Source organism: Metopolophium dirhodum, chromosome 3, assembly GCF_019925205.1.
Source record: "Metopolophium dirhodum isolate CAU chromosome 3, ASM1992520v1, whole genome shotgun sequence".
NCBI classification, from domain to species: domain Eukaryota; kingdom Metazoa; phylum Arthropoda; class Insecta; order Hemiptera; family Aphididae; genus Metopolophium; species Metopolophium dirhodum.
Genome location: NC_083562.1, coordinates 26,827,687 through 26,848,565, shown reverse-complemented (window position 1 = coordinate 26,848,565; position 20,879 = coordinate 26,827,687). Strand labels below are relative to the sequence as shown.

At 29.3% G+C, this 20,879-nt stretch overlaps 1 protein-coding gene across 2 annotated transcripts; it reads left to right on the top strand.

Moving 5' to 3' along the window:
* The first annotated feature begins 86 nt into the window (after positions 1-86).
* LOC132941431 (uncharacterized) lies at positions 87-4,943 on the top strand. Of its 2 annotated transcripts, none has more exons than XM_061009478.1 (3): positions 87-3,044; positions 3,194-3,344; positions 4,106-4,943. In XM_061009478.1, the coding sequence occupies exons 1-3, from the start codon at positions 2,790-2,792 to the stop codon at positions 4,111-4,113; spliced, it is 414 nt and encodes a 137-aa protein (XP_060865461.1). In that variant the 5' UTR covers positions 87-2,789; the 3' UTR covers positions 4,114-4,943. The 2 variants fall into 2 exon arrangements, with proteins under 2 accessions (XP_060865461.1, XP_060865459.1); XM_061009476.1 differs by having other exon boundaries at positions 1,868-3,044; positions 3,194-3,340.
* The last annotated feature ends 15,936 nt before the right edge of the window (positions 4,944-20,879 follow it).

Below are 20,879 nucleotides of genomic sequence, written 5' to 3'. Positions count from 1 at the left end.
TGTAAGTTGTTGCTAGTGTATACATCAGGTGTGGCCAAACTTTTTTTGATCTACTGATGGTATATTTTTTCTTTTAGGATTGACTAATGTAAAAAAAAATACTTATATACTATATTACTTACTTATATAAATAATAAAATACAAGTGTTAAGTTATCTAAAATGAGTGTTTCATATTAAATTTCTAAATAGTTTTAAAATGTATCAACATTATACTGTTGATGTAGAAACATGCCGTTGCATATCATAGCCAGTTAATTATAATCTCGACATTAGTCGCTATCTGTTAAACGAAGCACTGTTCTAAATGATCATCAGAAAGTATAGCTTGATACATATTCAGCTTTTATAACTTTCATGTGATAAAATTCCATTTCACACCAACCAAAATATGCATTTAATAACTGTATCTACTAAATGACAAATGTATAACAATAGTTAATAAATTCTTACAAGAGGTATTGACTTGGAAATTGTCCAAGATTGATTAGTTGATTGCGATCGACTGTTTGGCCACCCCTGGGATACATTATTTATTCAATAAAATTGAATAAAACAATTGATTATATTGTTTGTGTACTTATGAGGTACTACAGATTTTTATGGTGGTGGGATAATCACAATTTAAAAAATAAATTAAGATTTTTTTATATAAATAAAGCTCTTAACTTTAATATAATATAATATGTTTAAAATGTACAAATTATACATTATTATGTTAATATAAATGTTTGGGCAAACATAATTAAATTCAGGGGACAAATGCATTGTCTTGACACTAAAATGTCTCATGGATCAATAGTGAGAAAAAAGTTCCCTAAATAGGCCCATGATAGGTCCATTAAATTTTATTGAACCAATAAATTAATACATTTTTCTTGAAACCCCTGTCAGTATTTCTAATTTATACTGAAAAGACTTACACATTTTTAAACAAAAGAATAATTTTTTGATAATAGAATATAATAGAATATTAAGGCAAAATTTGGTTAACATTTTCGGTACCTATTGCAAACTTTTTTATGTTAGAATGGATATTTAATTGCTCAAATATCAATCCGCTGATACAACAATATTTGTATAAAGGGGTAATTTATTTTACAAAAAATTGTCAATAAAATATTGTTGAACTTGTTCAAGTGCCATAAGTCCCCAGCTGGCGAGCCCTGCTAATATCTAATCCTAAAAAATAATACTTCAATAACAAAAATATTATAAAACATACTTAGTAATATTATTATAGGCAATCGTTTTTCGTGTTATAAATCATTGAATTAAAATTTAACCCATCCGTTAGCGACTCCTCTATACTCTATTCAGCGAAATAACACAGCAGCTCGGTACTCACAACCCACTTGCCCGAGTATTGGCAAATGATACACTTGCAACACTCTAATTACGGCATTGCATAATATGTTGGTTTGTGTTTTTTTTTTCATAATGCCAAACATAAAGATCAATAAAACAAACATAATATTGTTGAACAATTTTTTTTTTAAATGTGGACAAGTGGGTACCGCTTTGCTAGTTGTGTGGCTGTGTGCGTTACTGTAATAGATGTGTTAAATTTGAATTTAATTTAAAAAAAAAATCTATGTATGCAGTAATTTTTTTTAGAGTTCTACCAAAAACCAAAATCGATTTTCCGTAAAAATTCCAGGTTTTCCTTTTTGTAAATTCTCTTTATGTATATTAAGAGGACTGCGTGATACCCGCGTGTGTTGTCCCGTCTCACAAGTGCGTAAAATAGAAAATATTTCGCTCAGCAGAACACAGCTCCGTTAGTTTAAAAATTAGAGTGAATCGACCTCTTATTAAATCTAAAGGTAAGATTATTATCTAGGCAACCTCATGGGCTTTAGTCTTAAAATATAATAAAAAGCCCACGAGGTTGCATAAATAATAATCTTACCTTTAGATTTAATGAAAGGTCGATGCTCTCTAATTTTTAAATTAACGGAGCTACACGGCCTACACGTGTTCTGCAGCTGAGCGTAATATTTGTGATGTTACGCACTTGGAACTTGGAAGACGGGACGACACACACGGATCACGTAGTCCTCTCAATATATACATATTTATTATTTAATAACTACCTAACCCAATTACTAATCCAGACTATTGACTAATATTAGTGTTATCAATTTATCATTTATCTAATTAACTATAGGTACATTCAAACTCCAAAAATTATTATTTCTAAAAATAGAAATTACGAAATGTACATTAAATGTATTAATAAGTGTAGGTGCCATTCTAAAAAAAAAATAGTTACAGTATATTATTGTCGAATTTGCTGCTGTGGGTACCTTAGTCACTAATTATTGAAAACAATTAACATAAAAACAAATATTTTATTGTATTATATTTTGTATGCTGTATCAAAAATTATTATTCTGTACATACTAAATACAAATATGTCATGTATATTAACATTAAACACTATTGGTGGGTACCAAACAGGAAACAGGAAATCCGATAGCAGATGGTAGTTGGGCAGTAAATTACTACCTACCTATTGTGTTACCTGCAGTTACAGGTGACAGGTGAATTCATTCGTGCGTTGACTCTTGAGTGTTTGGATGTGTAATACTAAACTATAATATTAGTTTTCGAATATACTCGTGTTTTCTAGTTTCGATGCAAATGCTTGATGTTTCGTACCGTGCGCACAACGACGTTTCGAGTGTCTTTTAAATTATAATTATTACTTTCAAAACCAATTTTACCCATTAATATAGTAGGTATAGTATTGTTGATTATACATTATTTTTTCGTTTACCGTCCGTGATGGACGAAGACATAAGATACCAACGCCTTCCCCAATCGTTCTCGGTTAGGGAACTCGGGTCTTCCGAAGCAAGGGGCTTATGGGGAATCAAACACACGCGGAAACCAGTCGATTTGATGGTAGCAAAAGCTAAAAGTTCGTCAACACCCTTACAGCCACAAGTCGAACTACGAATCACGGAAGACGGATGTGAAATTATCGGAGACAAGTTTAAAAAAGTTTTTCCCATTCACACAGTTTCTTATGGGGTTCAAGTATGTATTGCCTACCTTAAGCTGATTAAAAAATATAAACTTTAATAATATACCTATTGTGCTTGTGTTATTTATATAGTTTTATAAACACACAACATTAATTTTTTGTTTTTGATAAAAGTGAAAATAAATAAATGTCATTTCCATAGGATTTGGTTTACACAAGAGTTTTCTGCATGATAGTCGTTAAAGAACAAATGAGTGCGGACAGAAAACCATTTGATTGTGTGGCGTTCGTCTGTGAGAGTCGTCAAGCTGCAAGAAATTTGACTTATACATTAGCTACAGCGTTTCAAGTAGGTAATTTAATTTATATGTTAATGAATAATTAAAAGTAGATATTATATAATAACATAATATGTGTATTAAATTGTATGGTAGTAAATAGTTAAAATAAAATAATATAATAATGCATTTACCTATTGGTAAATATACCAATAGGTAGGTAAGATAAGATACATAATATAGTTATATAATAATAATTAATAATATAGACGTACCTACTACCAAATGTAATATGTCAATATGTCAACTGTTTGTACATCTTAAAATACTCATAACTCGCTTTAAAATTAAAATATAATAAATAGCCTATGTCATTGTCTAGATAAAAATCTTACCATTAAATTGTACAAGAGGTCAATTCGCTCTAATTTTTAAACTAACGGAGATAAACGTTTTCTGCTAAGTGTAAAATTTGCTATGTTACGCACTTGTAAGACAGAGACAACAAATGCCACTGTAGCGTCCCCATAAAAGCAATAAGTAATACATTTTTGTAGTATCTTATCGATCAAATAAAAATGTTTAGCAGTATTGGTACCAATAATAATATGGCCATTGAAGGCATATGTGCTTTCAATTATGATTCCCCCCTCCCTATAAAATGTATGAAATGTTTTTTTTTATTTTGCCTTAGTGCTTTTTAATAGAATGCTTATTATATTATACTTTGTTAAAATAAATGTATTGCCTATTATTTATAAAATATTTGATTAATTTATACAAAATTAAAAATTAGTCTAAACAATGAATAGATAGTAATTTTTAATTATTTATAGGCATATAGCAGGAAAGTACGTAGTACTGGAACATCTAAATCTCGCTTTGCCATTGATTTAAGAACTGCTGATGAACTAGAAATGGATCTTAGAAAAGTTGACTCTGAGGCATAATATTGTTGTATTGATCGTTTTATTTTAGACTTATGTGATTATTTAATCATGTTTAATTTATAGATGTTTAATGTTTATGGATTGTATAAATTGTAATATTATTTTAAATAAAATGTTTTGATAGTTGATATGTTATGAATTTTAAACTCAAGATTTTATCGGGGATTTTCTAGTACTTATTATTTATTAATATTAATATTAAACATAATTACAAATATAATTGTCGTATTTATAAATTGTAAATCAATAGTATTATAGAAAAAAACATTTTTTAAACTTGATATTTTATAATGTTATATTTTAGTGGTTGTTGGTAATATTATTTATATTCGTAAATATTTTTTCTATAATTGTTACCTACATTGGTATTTAATATTATATTATATTTAATACACTCAATACCAAATTACATTATTACTATTAATTAAATGAATTAAAACCTACAAAAATCTATTATGTTCAATAATTTTAACTGAAGAGTTAAAACTTAATTTATTTATGTAATGTTAAGTATTATTGTGCTATAGTAAAAATATATCTCACAAATACTGTAATACATCAATGGCTCTCAACCATTTTATGGTCTAAGTCTGATACCCTTTATAATAGCATAGTTCTGTCAGGGTCTCTAACACTTATATTTATGATTACAAATATGTAAAGATATTTTTAATAAAATATTTTTGTCAGTTTGGTTAAACAATAAAAATAATTTAAGAATCAATTTCCAAAAAACCATGTTATATATTATGTAATGGTGGAAAAGGTCTAGGTAAACTTTTGTAAGTGTGTTAACTCTTATTTTAAAAAGGTGGGCAAGTGGATGTCACTCTGCTGTACAGTAGGTTACAAGTTGATCACTGTAATAGATGGTATTAAATTTGAATTCAATGATATAATATCATTGTATATGATAACGATTCTGAGCGAAGACCGTATGTTAACTTATAATATTACTATAGGTAGGCATATTTGATGACATTATTGTAAGTAAAGTAATTAATTTTAGTATTTTAGTATTGGGCATTAGTATTTACTACAGTAGGTTAAATTCAGTTTTTTCAAAATTTACATTTGAAAATGTCATTGTGTAGGTATATAAAGTATATAATAATATAGGTACTCATATATCCACGAATAGTATTTTTAAATTGCAACAGTGTGTATAAGTATAAGTGACGTAAGATGTTAGACTGTTTTGTTTTTTGTCGTTCATAAGTGAGGAATGTATATATGTATATGAATAATATTGTGACGCGAGGGTATCGATGGATGTTATATTAATATTATATAGGTAATATTACCTACCTCTATGATATTACAGTATATGATGTAATAATAATATATTATAATGTATAATGTAAAGACAATTATAATATGTGCATCACTTTGGTTCTTGTCAGTTTATCAAACATGTCTTTTTTCAAAGCTCTGGGTATAATGTTTAATATTTATACTTCCCCCCCCCCCCCTAAGCTGTATTTATAAACAATTTTATACTGTTAAAAACAAAATTACAAAAAAAAAATCCTCGAATTTCTGAAAATTATGACTTCCTCTCCCCCTAATCATGGCACTGGAGCCGCCCATGTTTGTACTCGAGCGTTTGACATATTATTATAATTTATAGGTATAGTAGCTAGCCAAAGTAAACGGAGACATTACAGCTCTTATACTGCCATATATAATATTTTTATGTACCTATGTAAGTATATTTAATATATTACTTCCACTTCTTATGTATATGATCTAAATCTCAATCTATGACAAATATGGTACAACATTACTACTTACGGCCCTCAGGGTAGGCAATGGCCCACCTAGCCACCCTCGTGAGCACACCTATGATATGTTTGGTATTGAAGACTGAAATCACTATAGCTTCGACTTGTACAAAAATATTATAATACATAGATAATAATAACATCATAGTTTATTAGGCGCCGCAATTAATCCGAACAAATCTGGCAGATAGGGTTTTGTTCGGATTAAGCGAAATTGAGCAAAATAAAGTGAAATTCTGATTAAGCTATATGTGTGATTTTATGGATAGTATTTTATTTGGTTCCAATAATTTTGACCACACATATTATTGAAGAAAACTATAGTTTTTGTATTGCATAAATTATTAAAAGGTTGCAAGACGAAAGCAACCTGCTGCAGAAAACAAATGAAAAATATATAAAAAAAAGTTTCTATACCTACGTAGAATAAAATATAATATTAATACGATTGATTTTAAGTAATTTGAACTATTTACTAAACGTGTAAGAGTAAGACGAACGATTTCCCGAACATTTGGCGCATATATTATCATATATTCATAATATTATATTATGATATAGACGAGTGGCGAACGCAGGGGGAGGGGTTAACCCCCTCTCTCTCCCCCCCCCCCCCCCGAAATAGCAAGTACAAAAAATAAATTATCTGACCTACAAAATATGTATTTATGAATACCTACTTTAAATTTTTTCTGTGGACCAAACAATTTTTACCGTGACCACCAGTGGGCGACGCTGCCCTAGACACAGTGTTTGAGAAGTTATAATTGCCATTGATATTATATTTTATAAATGTTTGCCTTAACTGAAAATATTATATCATCCAAAAGAATATTGTCACGGACACATTTTTGTCTTGATCCGTTAATAATCGGGCCTTAAAAGTTAAAATAACTAAAAGATCGTTACCTATGTCTTATTTTATAAGCCCACGAGTTTTTTATAATATTAATTGCTCCCACCGGCTTTGATACCAAAGTCCAAGTGTTGTTTTTATGCAACGAGTCTATTTCCTCACTCATGGCCTGTTTCCATATATCAGCATGCATCATACAATTAATTGCCTCATTTAAATTGATTAGTTCAGCTGCAAACGTTATATATGCGTATCTAATTGATTTTTTTTATTTGTGCTCCGTTTCTTAGATTATAATATTATGATCTTACCGACTCATCATCCTTGTATAAGTCAGTTTCATTTGTAATTTAATTTAGATTATTTATTTCTTCACACTCGTTTTCATTTATTCAAATATCATTAACAGTTATTTTATTCATAAAAATAACTTCTCTGCTCATTTTTATTTTGTTTGTTTCTGGATACCATATTGTAAACGAACATTCGTATCCTTTTAAATTTTCTACATATCCGACGAATATACCTTTTTCACTCTTATAGTCCCGCGGCACACAATGGCCGGCCATTTTCGACGTTCAAGCTTTCGGTCCGAAATCTCTTAAATGTTTAATCTTTGGTTGTTTTCTAAAATAAATTCATGCGGTGTTTTATCTGTTAATTATTAATAAAAAATTAATCATGTCCATAAATATTATTATTTTTTTACGATTACTAATTTAAATTTTCTATGTTCGTTAGAATATATTTATGTTGACGGCACTTTTGAATGTACTGTGCAAAGCCTTTTTATCAATAATTTTCTATTCATATATGTTCCTTTAGTATTTTGTCTACTTTATCATATTTTATTTGATTTAAAAAAACCAAACCAACTGTACCAACATTCCCTACTAATTATACGAATGGCGATACCAATATAAAAATTAATTTATGTAGGTATTGTCGTATATTGCAGACAGTCGTCAAAATAATATTATTTTATATATATGTAATATAGGTGGGAATATTTCAAATTGTAAATTATTGACATAGGTCAGGCCAGTGAAGCAATAATGTGCTGAGGCGACAATAATATTTTCTATATAACACCGCCGTACGCGCAGGCACGGCCCCCGTTGTCGCTGAGTGATTCGGCGAGGACGTAGCTACGACGTGCGTGTGAAACGCCGATCGTAGTACGGGCTAGGCGATCTGAATTTGCTAAGTGTTTTATTTTATGTTTGTTTTAATACAATAAAAGTGTTTCCGACCTGAAAACCCGAGTTAAACATTATTTTAGTCATTCTTACGTTCTTACCTTTTATAGGAACAGAGCCGGGATATACGTACTATGTGTCAATGAAGTTTTATTAAACTGAATAGTGCCAAGGTATATGTAATCTTTGAGTCATTTCAACTAGATAGGAACGAACTAAGAATTGACAAGCGCCTACCATCGTACCTCGACGAGTTAACAGTGCCATTCTAATTAACTTTAGAGAGTGTCATTAACTAGAGAATACGAGGGTAAGGCGATAGTTGGTTTACCGCGTATTGTCTAATACGGGTGATACCACAGAGTGGCGCCCAACGGGGTTCTTATTCACGGGCGGAGACATTTTTTTTTTGTGCGTGTGCCCTGGTACCTCAACCTTGGCACGTTTAATTTTTCGAAGTGTTTATGTACGAGAAGTACAACAGTTTTTACGTGTGGTCTGGGAAAAATTCCCTTGGCACACCAATTTTTTGTACAAGTGAAGTACGACAATTGTGTACGTTTTGGGTAGTAAAACCCGGAGCAAGTTTAGTGTTTTTACCTGTTAAAGTAAAATATACTTTTTGTGTGTGTTTTGGGGTGCAGTAGTAACCCAGAACGCAATTTTGTGCGTGTGTATACCGAGTGAGTAACACATACGCGTTCGATAAATTTTTCTTACGGAAAAAGTAACGCTTGTACCTCGTGAGTACACCAATATATTTTTTTTTTTGTTTTTTTTTGTACAAGTGAAGTGCGACTAATTGTACATTTCTGGTATTGTAACCGGGAGCAAATTTTTAGTGCTTTACAAGTTAAAATAACAGTTATAAGAGTTTTGGGTACAGTAGAAACCCAGAACGCAATTGTCTGCGTGTATACCGATTAACTAACAAACAAATACGCGTTCGATTTTTGTCTTACCGACAAGACAACGTTTGTGCCGCGTGAGTACAATTTTGCTAACCGTGCGTCTACACATATACGCCAAGGTGAGCAACGTTTTGTAATATACTTAAATATTAATATTAGGATTGTAGATTAATTTTTTTAATAATTTAAATAATTTTTTATTAGTTTAATTTTCGTTCGCCCTTTAAAATTGTATTTAGTTTATTTCAAAAAAAAATATATTTTAATTTTAATTCTTAAATTATTCAAAAATTAAGTAGTTATTGTTAAGTATAAATATATTAATAAAAATCAACTTCTTTCATTACAAAATTTTTCTTTAATTCAATTAAATCTTAATATGATATGAATGACGAAGAGCTTATAGCCTTAGGTTCGAAAATTACTAAATTAACAGATATTTATTCACACAAAAAATCAGAACTTATTGAACTATGCAAATCTAAACAATTAAAAAGCGTAGGAACCGTAGATAATCTAAGGGCTAGATTATCAAAATATTATAAAGGGATCACAGAATTAGACGACATTGAAGAAACCTTAAGCGAATTACAAAAACACGAAGTTCAAGAAAATTCAATAAAAGATAAAATCGACATTAAAGATTTACTCATACAAAGTAACTTAAGTGATTCAAGTCCGGAAACAAGTAATAGTACAAAAAATAAATCAATTACTAACGACATTAAAAATATAACTAACGATTTAGAAATTAACGCAAATAAATTAATAATTCAGGCAGACAAAATTTTAGACACTAGTAATACTTTATATCAAAATAATTTAGAGCAAACCTCTGACAATAATTATAATAATTTAATAAACTTAAATCCTAACGAACCATCAAAAAAAGAACACATATACGAAGATATCGAAAGTCCAATTAAAACTGAATCGAACTTAAATACCACCTTCTTTAGCAACTCACAATTTGTAATAGAAAACACACCTGAAAAACAAAATAATTTAAAAAATAAAAATCCAAAACACAAAATGGAAAAAATGATAATTAAACCAGATAGTTTTTCCGGACAAGGAGACATCAAAACATTTCTTAGACAGTACGAAAAAGCAGCACAAATAAACAATTGGGACGACAGTGAAAAAATGAAATTCTTATCAATATTTCTGAAAGATACTGCCAACAAATTTTTACAAAACTTGGAAAACAAAGGAAGAAACTGGTCATGGGAAAATCTAAAAAGTGAGTTCATAAACGAATTTCAACCAATAGGATACTCTATAATACTGAAAGACAAATTAGAAAATAGGAAACAAAACGACTTAGAGTCAATTTCTAGTTTTGTTACGGAAATAGAATATTTATGTAGTCAAGTAGACAAGGATATGAAAGAGGAAGATATTTGTGTTTACATACTAAAAGGTATAAGGGAACCTATATTACACGCAATTTCACTTCACGACAACAGTAACTTAAAAAAGTTAAAAGAAAATTTAAAAAAATATGAACTAATGCAATTTAGAATCAATTCAAGAAGCTCAGGACTTAGCGAATACACAGAAATTTTGAACAAACAAGTAATGCAATTAAATACCGAAACAAAAGACAGCAACCAAGAAATTAAACGTTTAAATACAAAATTAGAAGGAATAGACAGTTATTACAAAAACAAAATTGATCAACTATGTACCGAAATGAACAATTTAAAAAAATACGACAAGACAGTAAATTTTGAAGATAGATCACGCAACAGAGACAAAAGTCCACATCCACACAAATCAGATTACAAAGGCAGGAACAATTATAGGGAAAAAAGTCCTTATCCCGATAGGTACAACGACTATAAGTTCAGAGAAAATAGTAAAGATAGATATAATAACCATAAATACAGAGATAACAGCAGAGAAATTAGCAATAATAGAGATAGGTCTTATTCAAGGGATAGGAAAAACTCCTACGACAGGTCCAGAGATACAAGCAGAAATAGATATAACAACAGAAATCGTGGAGATGACGCAAATAGAAAACAGCACAGTAGGGACAACAGCAGAGAAAGATACTCAACACCGGAAAAATTTAATGGAAGAGAAAACATAATATGCTACAAATGCAATGAAAAAGGACATTATGCAAACGATTGCAATTTTTCAAAAAACGAATAGCACCCGAGTTAAGAGAAAAATCGGAATATCTACCTCGGGGAACAAATAATATTAATTTAAAAATCGACACCTCTAAATTTAACAGAGAAAAAAAAAATGAAAAAAATAATTATATTCATTTTGTAGAAAATTGGTACAAATCAAAAAATTCAAATAAACTAATAACTAATGAAGTAAACGACGATGACGAAAAAGCTGTAGAAAACATCGTAACAATAAGTAGTTTGAACCCACTAAACGAATTTCAAAAATTCCTACTCAGCAATAATGATAGAACCGACTTCCTATGCGATTACAGTGAACAGACGGTAAATATTTTATCATTACGAAATGATATCGCAATCGGCCATTGCACAAGTCAATGCCTTACTATGTCGAAGGGGATCGCATTACAATTTAGAAATAAATTTAACAACGTTCAAAATTTAATAGACCAAAGAAAAAAAATAACCGAAATTGCTTATTTGAAAAACGGAAGACAATGGGTTCTATATCTAATAACAAAAAATGAATATTACGACAAACCAGCGTACACTAACATTTTTAGAACACTAGCTAACACTAGGAAATTTTGTATTGAGAATAATATTACTACTTTAGCTTTACCCAAAATCTGCACTGGACGAGACAAAAAGGATTGGAAAGTTATTTCTACTATGATTAAGTTTATTTTTCAAGACACGCAAATAAAAATTTTAATATGCCTACTACCAAACAATGACGATGAAAAACAAAATAAATATTTTAAAAACAATGGTTCACAAACTAGTAATATAATCACGTTAGGGAAAAATTTCAATAACGCAATCAACGATAAATTAAAAAATGAAATCTCACAAATCGCGGGTTCATTCATAAAAACGGAAAATGTACCCGGAGACGGTGACTGTGGTGCCCACGCACTACGAATATGTCTTAAACAACATGGTATATATAGAAAGACAGTAGAATTATTAAATATGCTCGGCATTCCTAGTTGCAAATCTGGCTACTATCTTAAAGATGACGATCTAGCGTTTATCTGTGACCAATTCAATTTCAACTTATATTTAATACACGAAAATTCCGAATATACAAATGCCATAATTTACTGGAAATTAAATAGGAAAAATATAGGGATATTCAATAAAAATTGCCATTGGACACCAGGAATCATAACAGAAACATATAACCCTCGTCAATTCAATAACATAACAATAAACACAGTTTTTCCCAACTTTAATACTATAGAAGAAAATGTAGACCATTTCTTACACGAATGTTTCGATCGCTTAAAATTATCCCAACAAAACACTATAGAGAAAAATAAAACCAACAATAATTTTAAAACAGACAAATCCACAATATGGTACTCAAAATTTTGTCAAGACTGCGAATATTTGTCCACATCCAAGGACATACTAGACGACCAAGATGACAGAGAACAGTATTGGAGCGAGGGGGGAAACGTTATGTTTTGCGAAATATGCGGAAACTACATAAGGGAATATCGGAACCGGCCTATACAAGAAGACGAGAAAGCCATAGAAACCAAAAACCTGCTAATTCAACACAAAAATGAAATCAAAATCAACAATCAAAATATAAGCGTAGATTCAGATACTGAACGAAAACAAAGAGTGTTATCCATAAAAATAAAATTAGACGGCAACGAACAAAATGCAATTATAGACACAGGCTCAAATATATCATGTATAGATTATTCCCTAATAAAAAATAAACAAGTCACTAAACCCAAAGAACAAATAACTATAACAGGCGCTGGCAACAACGAACTGATACAAATAGGAACAACAGAATTAATAATTACAATCAACGCACGCCAATATCAAATCAAAGTATACGTCGTTGAAGGACTAAATTGTAAATTACTATTAGGAAACGATTTTAATATTAGATACAACCTAATAGTCGATTTTAAAAATAAAAACATACAAATCGATAATAATTCTATAAAAATGGACGAAATATGGTACGAACATAATGTAAATCACAACTTAAACATTTATACAACTGAAAGCATCACAAGTGCAACCAACATTAATAAAAATAAAATTAAAATTATATCTAACGAAAATATTACCATAGCTCCAAAGACTAGGTCAAAATTAAAAGTGTCCACAAAAATGCAAGACAAGCAAATACAATATATAATAAAACCAACTGAGCGCCTACAAAATAATAAAAAAATAACTTTAGAAACTACATTATTAAATAATGATGACGAAGTCATATTATACAATTTCTCCAATACCTATAGTAATATACCAAGAAACATGGTTATAGCAATTGCCACTGAATTAAATACGATTAAACGCGATAAATACGAAATAAAAAATATTAATTCAGACAATAAAATTATTAATAAAGAAAAAATAATAGTAACAAAAATAACAGAAGTAACGGATAAACAAGGTACAATAATACAAATACCTAACGAACTTAGCTATGAACAACGTATAAAGATACAAACACTAATAAACAAATTCAAGCGTTTATTCACCTCAGACCCTTTAGACTTAGGATGCGCACAAGTAGAACCATGTGAAATTAAATTTAAAACAGACAAATCGACATTTCAACCACCGTAATTAATTAAAGAAATCCGGGAAGGTTTCGAAAATCTTATAAATTTTATCAAGTCCCTTGAATAATTTTTCTGAATATTACTTTAAACAAAAACACAAGATTTAATATAACTGTACAAATTTAACTTTCCTCAATATTTTATAACATGTAATACCTTTTACCTACCACTCAACAAGCCACCGTCGGAGACCAGCAGACCGCTCCGGCCGCCAACGTTCTTTCATTCGATTTCTACGGATTCATCATCAACCATCATTCTCCATTACGTCCCGGACATGCAAATTGCAACACTGTCCACGACGAAAAATTTTCACGCAACCACACTAACCTCGTGTTTGGTATCATCTTTTAACCGTTTTCACGACACTGGATTTTCATTTCGGTTGTTGTGTACGACTATATGATGAGGACACCGCCATGGGCCACCGATGGCCGAAAGGCCAATCCACTGTACACAGTGTACACTACCACTTTAAGTCAACTTCTCGAGCCGGCTGTCACCCACGTTAAGGTTATATAATATATATATATATATGTTTGCATTATATAATGATTTTAAATCAACGAACAAATTTAATTTAACTACCTTAAAAATTTAATATTTCTACCTTTAATATTCCTCCAGAATTTTATATATAATACCCTTTTAAGAACAAATATGTAATTTAGCACCAGATTAGTAAAATCAATAGCAAGACATTAGCAGATTTTATACTAACTAAACTATTGTAATATTATAATAAAACAAATTACATTTAAGGAAAAATAATAAAATATTAAAAACATGTTACAAAAGTAAAAAAAACAAAAGAATAGAATGTATTTTCAGCATAATCAAAAATTCACGAGTCAACGAGTAGCAAAAATCTTCTGAGACAAAGGGCGAATATAATATTTTCAAAGTAGACAATAAGCATTAAACCAAAAATTATAGAAACAACAGCAAATAAAATTGTTCCATACGAAGACACGAAAAAGACACAGTCCAAACAGAAATTTGAAAAGCAGAAATATAGATATAAGAATAAAAATTACAAATCAAATTCGACAAAACGAAAATAAGCAAGATAATATTCAAATACTTACCTAATGAAATACAAGAAGAGAAGAAGAATTAACTACCACAGAATCAAAGAATGAAATACCATAGAAAAACAACGAAAATTTATTGCTATTTGTCGAAATAAAAATATTATACTTCAAACTGTGAACAATCTCTAAGAAAACATTTTTCCACAAAAGGACCAATCAATACATTTTTATAACCTTATATTCATATTTATTTTTTTTTTTTTAGGCACGCATTATATAATTAATTATTAAATAGTAAGATTAAATTAACATTTAAGCATAATTTTATAGTCAACGACGCGAATAGGCCGAGACAGTAACCTAGTAATTATATAAGTTTAGTATTTAATTTTGTAATAAGACATTTTTATGTAGCAATAGCATTAAAAAATGAGGGCATTTTTTCCAAAAAACAACGGGGACTGTCGTATATTGCAGACAGTCGTCAAAATAATATTATTTTATATATATGTAATATAGGTGGGAATATTTCAAATTGTAAATTATTGATATAGGTCAGGCCAGTGAAGCAATAATGTGCTGAGGCGACAATAATATTTTCTATATAACACCGCCGTACGCGCAGGCACGGCCCCCGTTGTCGCTGAGTGATTCGGCGAGGACGTAGCTACGACGTGCGTGTGAAACGCCGATCGTAGTACGGGCTAGGCGATCTGAATTTGCTAAGTGTTTTATTTTATGTTTGTTTTAATACAATAAAAGTGTTTCCGACCTGAAAACCCGAGTTAAACATTATTTTAGTCATTCTTACGTTCTTACCTTTTATAGGAACAGAGCCGGGATATACGTACTATGTGTCAATGAAGTTTTATTAAACTGAATAGTGCCAAGGTATATGTAATCTTTGAGTCATTTCAACTAGATAGGAACGAACTAAGAATTGACAAGCGCCTACCATCGTACCTCGACGAGTTAACAGTGCCATTCTAATTAACTTTAGAGAGTGTCATTAACTAGAGAATACGAGGGTAAGGCGATAGTTGGTTTACCGCGTATTGTCTAATACGGGTGATACCACAGTATTCTATGAAAAATATCTATTTCCATATTCAAATATTATTGAATAATTCAAAAAAACTTCAAAATCAATATTTAATATTCAATATTTATAAAGGCAACTGCCTTTTAGGAACCCAAAAAAAAATTTGAAAAAAATTAACTGTAGAAATACACAATACAAAGTACAAACTAAAATGCCCAGAATATTAAACAAAAAAAACTATTTAAAATATTTATTTCATAAAACAAGGATTATTCAAGAGCTACCAGATTGTCAATGTTTAAAAAATTTGGCTAGAGGTTAAATCATAAAAAAAAAAATTGAAGGAGGGTGTTGGCGCCCGCAGGCAAATGCATTTTAGGAAACCAAAAAAAAATTTTGAAAAAATTTTACAGAAGAAAAATACATTTCAAAGTTCAAACTAAAATGCCCAGAATCTTAAACAGAAAAAAACTATTCAAAATATTTAGTTCATTAAAGAATGATTATTCATAGGGCATCAAGTTATCAATTTCCAAGTCAATACAAAATATTCAACTAGTTACATTACTAAAAAAAAAAATTGAAGGAGGGCGCTGGCGCCTGCAGGTAAATGCATTTTAGGAAACCAAAAAAAAATTTGGAAAAAACTTTACAGAAGAAAAATACATTTCAAAGTTCAAACTAAAATGCCCAGAATCTTAAACAATAAAAAACCATTTAAAATATTTAGTTCATTAAAGATAAGGATTATTCATAGGACATCTAGTTATCATTTTTCAAGTCAATACAAAATATTCAACTAGAGTTACATAACTAAAAAAAAAAATTAAAGGAAGGTGTTTGCGCCCGCAGGCAATTTCATTTTAGAGACCAAAAAAAAATTTTGAATAAATATAACTGTATGATTACACATTACAAAGTACAAACTAAAATGCCCAGATTCTTAAACAAAAAAAAACCATTTAAAATATTTAGTTCATTAAAGAAAAGGATTATTCAAGGGTACCCAATTGTCAATGTTTAAAAAATTTGGCTAGAGGTTAAATCATAAAAAAAAAAATTGAAGGAGGGTGTTGGCGCCCGCAGGCAAATGCATTTTAGGAAACCAAAAAAAAATTTTGAAAAAATTTAACAGTAGGAAAACACATTACAAAGTCTAAACTAAAATGCCCAGAATCTTAAAACAAAAAAAACCATTTAAAATATTTAGTTCATTAAAGAAAAGGATTATTCGAGGGTACCCAATTGTCAATGTTTAAAAAATTTGGCTACAGGTTAAATCATAAAAAAAAAAATTGAAGGAGGGTGTTGGCGCCCGCAGGCAAATGCATTTTAGGAAACCAAAAAAAAATTTTGAAAAAATTTAACAGTAGGAAAACACATTACAAAGTCTAAACTAAAATGCCCAGAATATTAAACAGAAAAAAACTATTCAAAATATTTAGTTCATTAAAGAATGATTATTCATAGGGCACCAAGTTATCAATTTTCAAGTCAATACAAAATATTCAACTAGTTACATTACTAAAAAAAAAAAATTGAAGGACGGTGTTGGCGCCCGCAGGTAAATGCATTTTAGGAAAACAAAAAAAAATTTGAATAAATTTAACTGTATGATTACACATTACAAAGTACAAACTAAAATGCCCACATTCTTAAACAAAAAAAACTATTTAAAATAATTAGTTCATTAAAGAATGATTATTCATAGGGCACCAAGTTATCAATTTTCAAGTCAATACAAAATATTCAACTAGAGATAAATAACTAAAAAAAAAATTGAAGGAGGGTGTTGGCGCCTGCAGGCAAATGCATTTTAGGAAACCAAAAAAAAATTTTGAAAAAATTTAACTGTAGGAAAACACATTACAAAGTCTAAACTAAAATGCCCAGAATCTTAAAACAAAAAAAACCATTTAAAATATTTAGTTCATTAAAGATAAGGTTATTCAAGGGTACCCGATTGTCAATGTTTAAAAAATTTGGCTAGAGGTTAAATCATAAAAAAAAAAATTGAAGGAGGGTGTTGGCGCCAGCAGGCAAATGCATTTTAGGAAACCAAAAAAAAATTTTGAAAAAATTTTACAGAAGAAAAATACATTTCAAAGTTCAAACTAAAATGCCCAGAATCTTAAACAGAAAAAAACTATTCTAAATATTTAGTTCATTAAAGAATGATTATTCATAGGGCACAAAGTTATCAATTTTCAAGTCAATACAAAATATTCAACTAGTTACATTACTAAAAAGGTGGATAAGTGGATGTCGCTCTGCTGTACAGTAGGTTACAAGTGGGTCACTGTAATGGATGGTGTTAAATTTGAATTCAATGATATAATATCATTGTATAAGAAAAACGATTCTGAGCGAAAACGGTAAGTAATTTATATATAACCTATTTACGTGGAGCCTTGTTTTAAATTTTCAATCCTTAGCCATAAAAGTTAAAAATATATACATTTTTAACCACAACATAATTAATAAATTATAAATTTGATAAATGTTGTCAAAATTTGAACTTTAAATGCTTATAAAAAAAAATTGTGCCTATGCATTTTTAATATTTTTCAACTGCTATTAGAACGATATATCAGGAGCTTTATATTAAATTTTCACGCTTTTTTACCCAACAAATAAAAATTTATTGATATTTATAGAAAAAAAAACTAAAAAAATTGAAAACTGACAATGTCCGTAAACAGCTCAAAAAGAGTCAAAATATTTTCAACATTTTATGGTGTATAGAAAATGCTAATATAAACATTCAGTGAAATTTTCAAGTCCTAAAAGGTGATGACAGACACAAAAATAAAAAAATTAATAAAAAAAAATTAAAAAAATTAAAAATTAAATAAAAAAAAAATAAAAAAAAAAACACACATCATTGTAGAATCAATACATTCATCGCTTCGCTCAGAATCTAAAAATTGAAGGAGGGCGTTTGCGCCCGCAGGCAAATGCATTTTAGGAAACCAAAAAAAAATTTTGAAATAACTTAACTTTATGATAACACACTACACAGTACAAACTAAAATGCCCAGAATCGTAAACAGAAAAAATATTCAAAATATTTAGTTCATTAAAGAATGATTATTCACAGGGCACCAAGTTATTAATTTTCAAGTCAATACAAAATATTCAACCAGAGTTACATTACTAAAAAAAAAATTAAAGGAGGGTATTGGCACCCGCGGGCAAATGCATTTTAGAAAACAAACAAAACAATTTGGAAAAAAATTACTGTAGGAATACACATTACAAATTTCAGAATAAAATGCCCAGGATGTTAAACAGAAAAATCTATTTAAAATATTTAGTTCATTAAGAAGGATTATTCGAGGGTACCCAATTGTCAATGTTTAAAAAATTTGGCTACAGGTTAAATCATAAAAAAAAAAATTGAAGGAGGGTGTTGGTGCCCGCAGGCAAATGCATTTTAGGAAACCAAAAAAAAATTTTGAAAAAATTTAACAGTAGGAAAACACATTACAAAGTCTAAACTAAAATGCCCAGAATATTAAACAGAAAAAAACTATTCAAAATATTTAGTTCATTAAAGAATGATTATTCATAGGGCACCAAGTTATCAATTTTCAAGTCAATACAAAATATTCAACTAGTTACATTACTAAAAAAAAAAATTGAAGGAGGGTGCTGGCGCCTGCAGGTAAATGCATTTTAGGAAACCAAAAAAAATTTTGAAAAAATTTAACTGTAGGAAAACACATTACAAAGTCTAAACTAAAATGCCCAGAATCTTAAAACAAAAAAAAACCATTTAAAATATTTAGTTCATTAAAGATAAGGTTATTCAAGGGTACCCGATTGTCAATGCTTAAACAATTTAACTAAAGGTAAAAATGTAAAATCATAAAAAAAAAATTGAAGCGGGTGTTGGCGCCCGCAGGCAAATGCATTTTAGGAAACCAAAAAAAAATTTGGAAAAAACTTTACAGAAGAAAAATACATTTCAAAGTTCAAACTAAAATGCCCAGAATCTTAAACAATAAAAAACCATTTAAAATATTTAGTTCATTAAAGATAAGGATTATTCATAGGACATCTAGTTATCATTTTTCAAGTCAATACAAAATATTCAACTAGAGTTACATAACTAAAAAAAAAAATTAAAGGAAGGTGTTTGCGCCCGCAGGCAATTTCATTTTAGAGACCAAAAAAAAATTTTGAATAAATATAACTGTATGATTACACATTACAAAGTACAAACTAAAATGCCCAGATTCTTAAACAAAAAAAAACCATTTAAAATATTTAGTTCATTAAAGAAAAGGATTATTCAAGGGTACCCAATTGTCAATGTTTAAAAAATTTGGCTAGAGGTTAAATCATAAAAAAAAAAATTGAAGGAGGGTGTTGGCGCCCGCAGGCAAATGCATTTTAGGAAACCAAAAAAAAATTTTGAAAAAATTTAACAGTAGGAAAACACATTACAAAGTCTAAACTAAAATGCCCAGAATCTTAAAACAAAAAAAACCATTTAAAATATTTAGTTCATTAAAGAAAAGGATTATTCGAGGGTACCCAATTGTCAATGTTTAAAAAATTTGGCTACAGGTTAAATCATAAAAAAAAAAATTGAAGGAGGGTGTTGGCGCCCGCAGGCAAATGCATTTTAGGAAACCAAAAAAAAATTTTGAAAAAATTTAACAGTAGGAAAACACATTACAAAGTCTAAACTAAAATGCCCAGAATATTAAACAGAAAAAAACTATTCAAAATATTTAGTTCATTAAAGAATGATTATTCATAGGGCACCAAGTTATCAATTTTCAAGTCAATACAAAATATTCAACTAGTTACATTACTAAAAAAAAAAAATTGAAGGACGGTGTTGGCGCCCGCAGGTAAATGCATTTTAGGAAAACAAAAAAAAATTTGAATAAATTTAACTGTATGATTACACATTACAAAGTACAAACTAAAATGCCCACATTCTTAAACAAAAAAAACTATTTAAAATAATTAGTTCATTAAAGAATGATTATTCATAGGGCACCAAGTTATCAATTTTCAAGTCAATACAAATTATTCAACTAGAGATAAATAACTAAAAAAAAAATTGA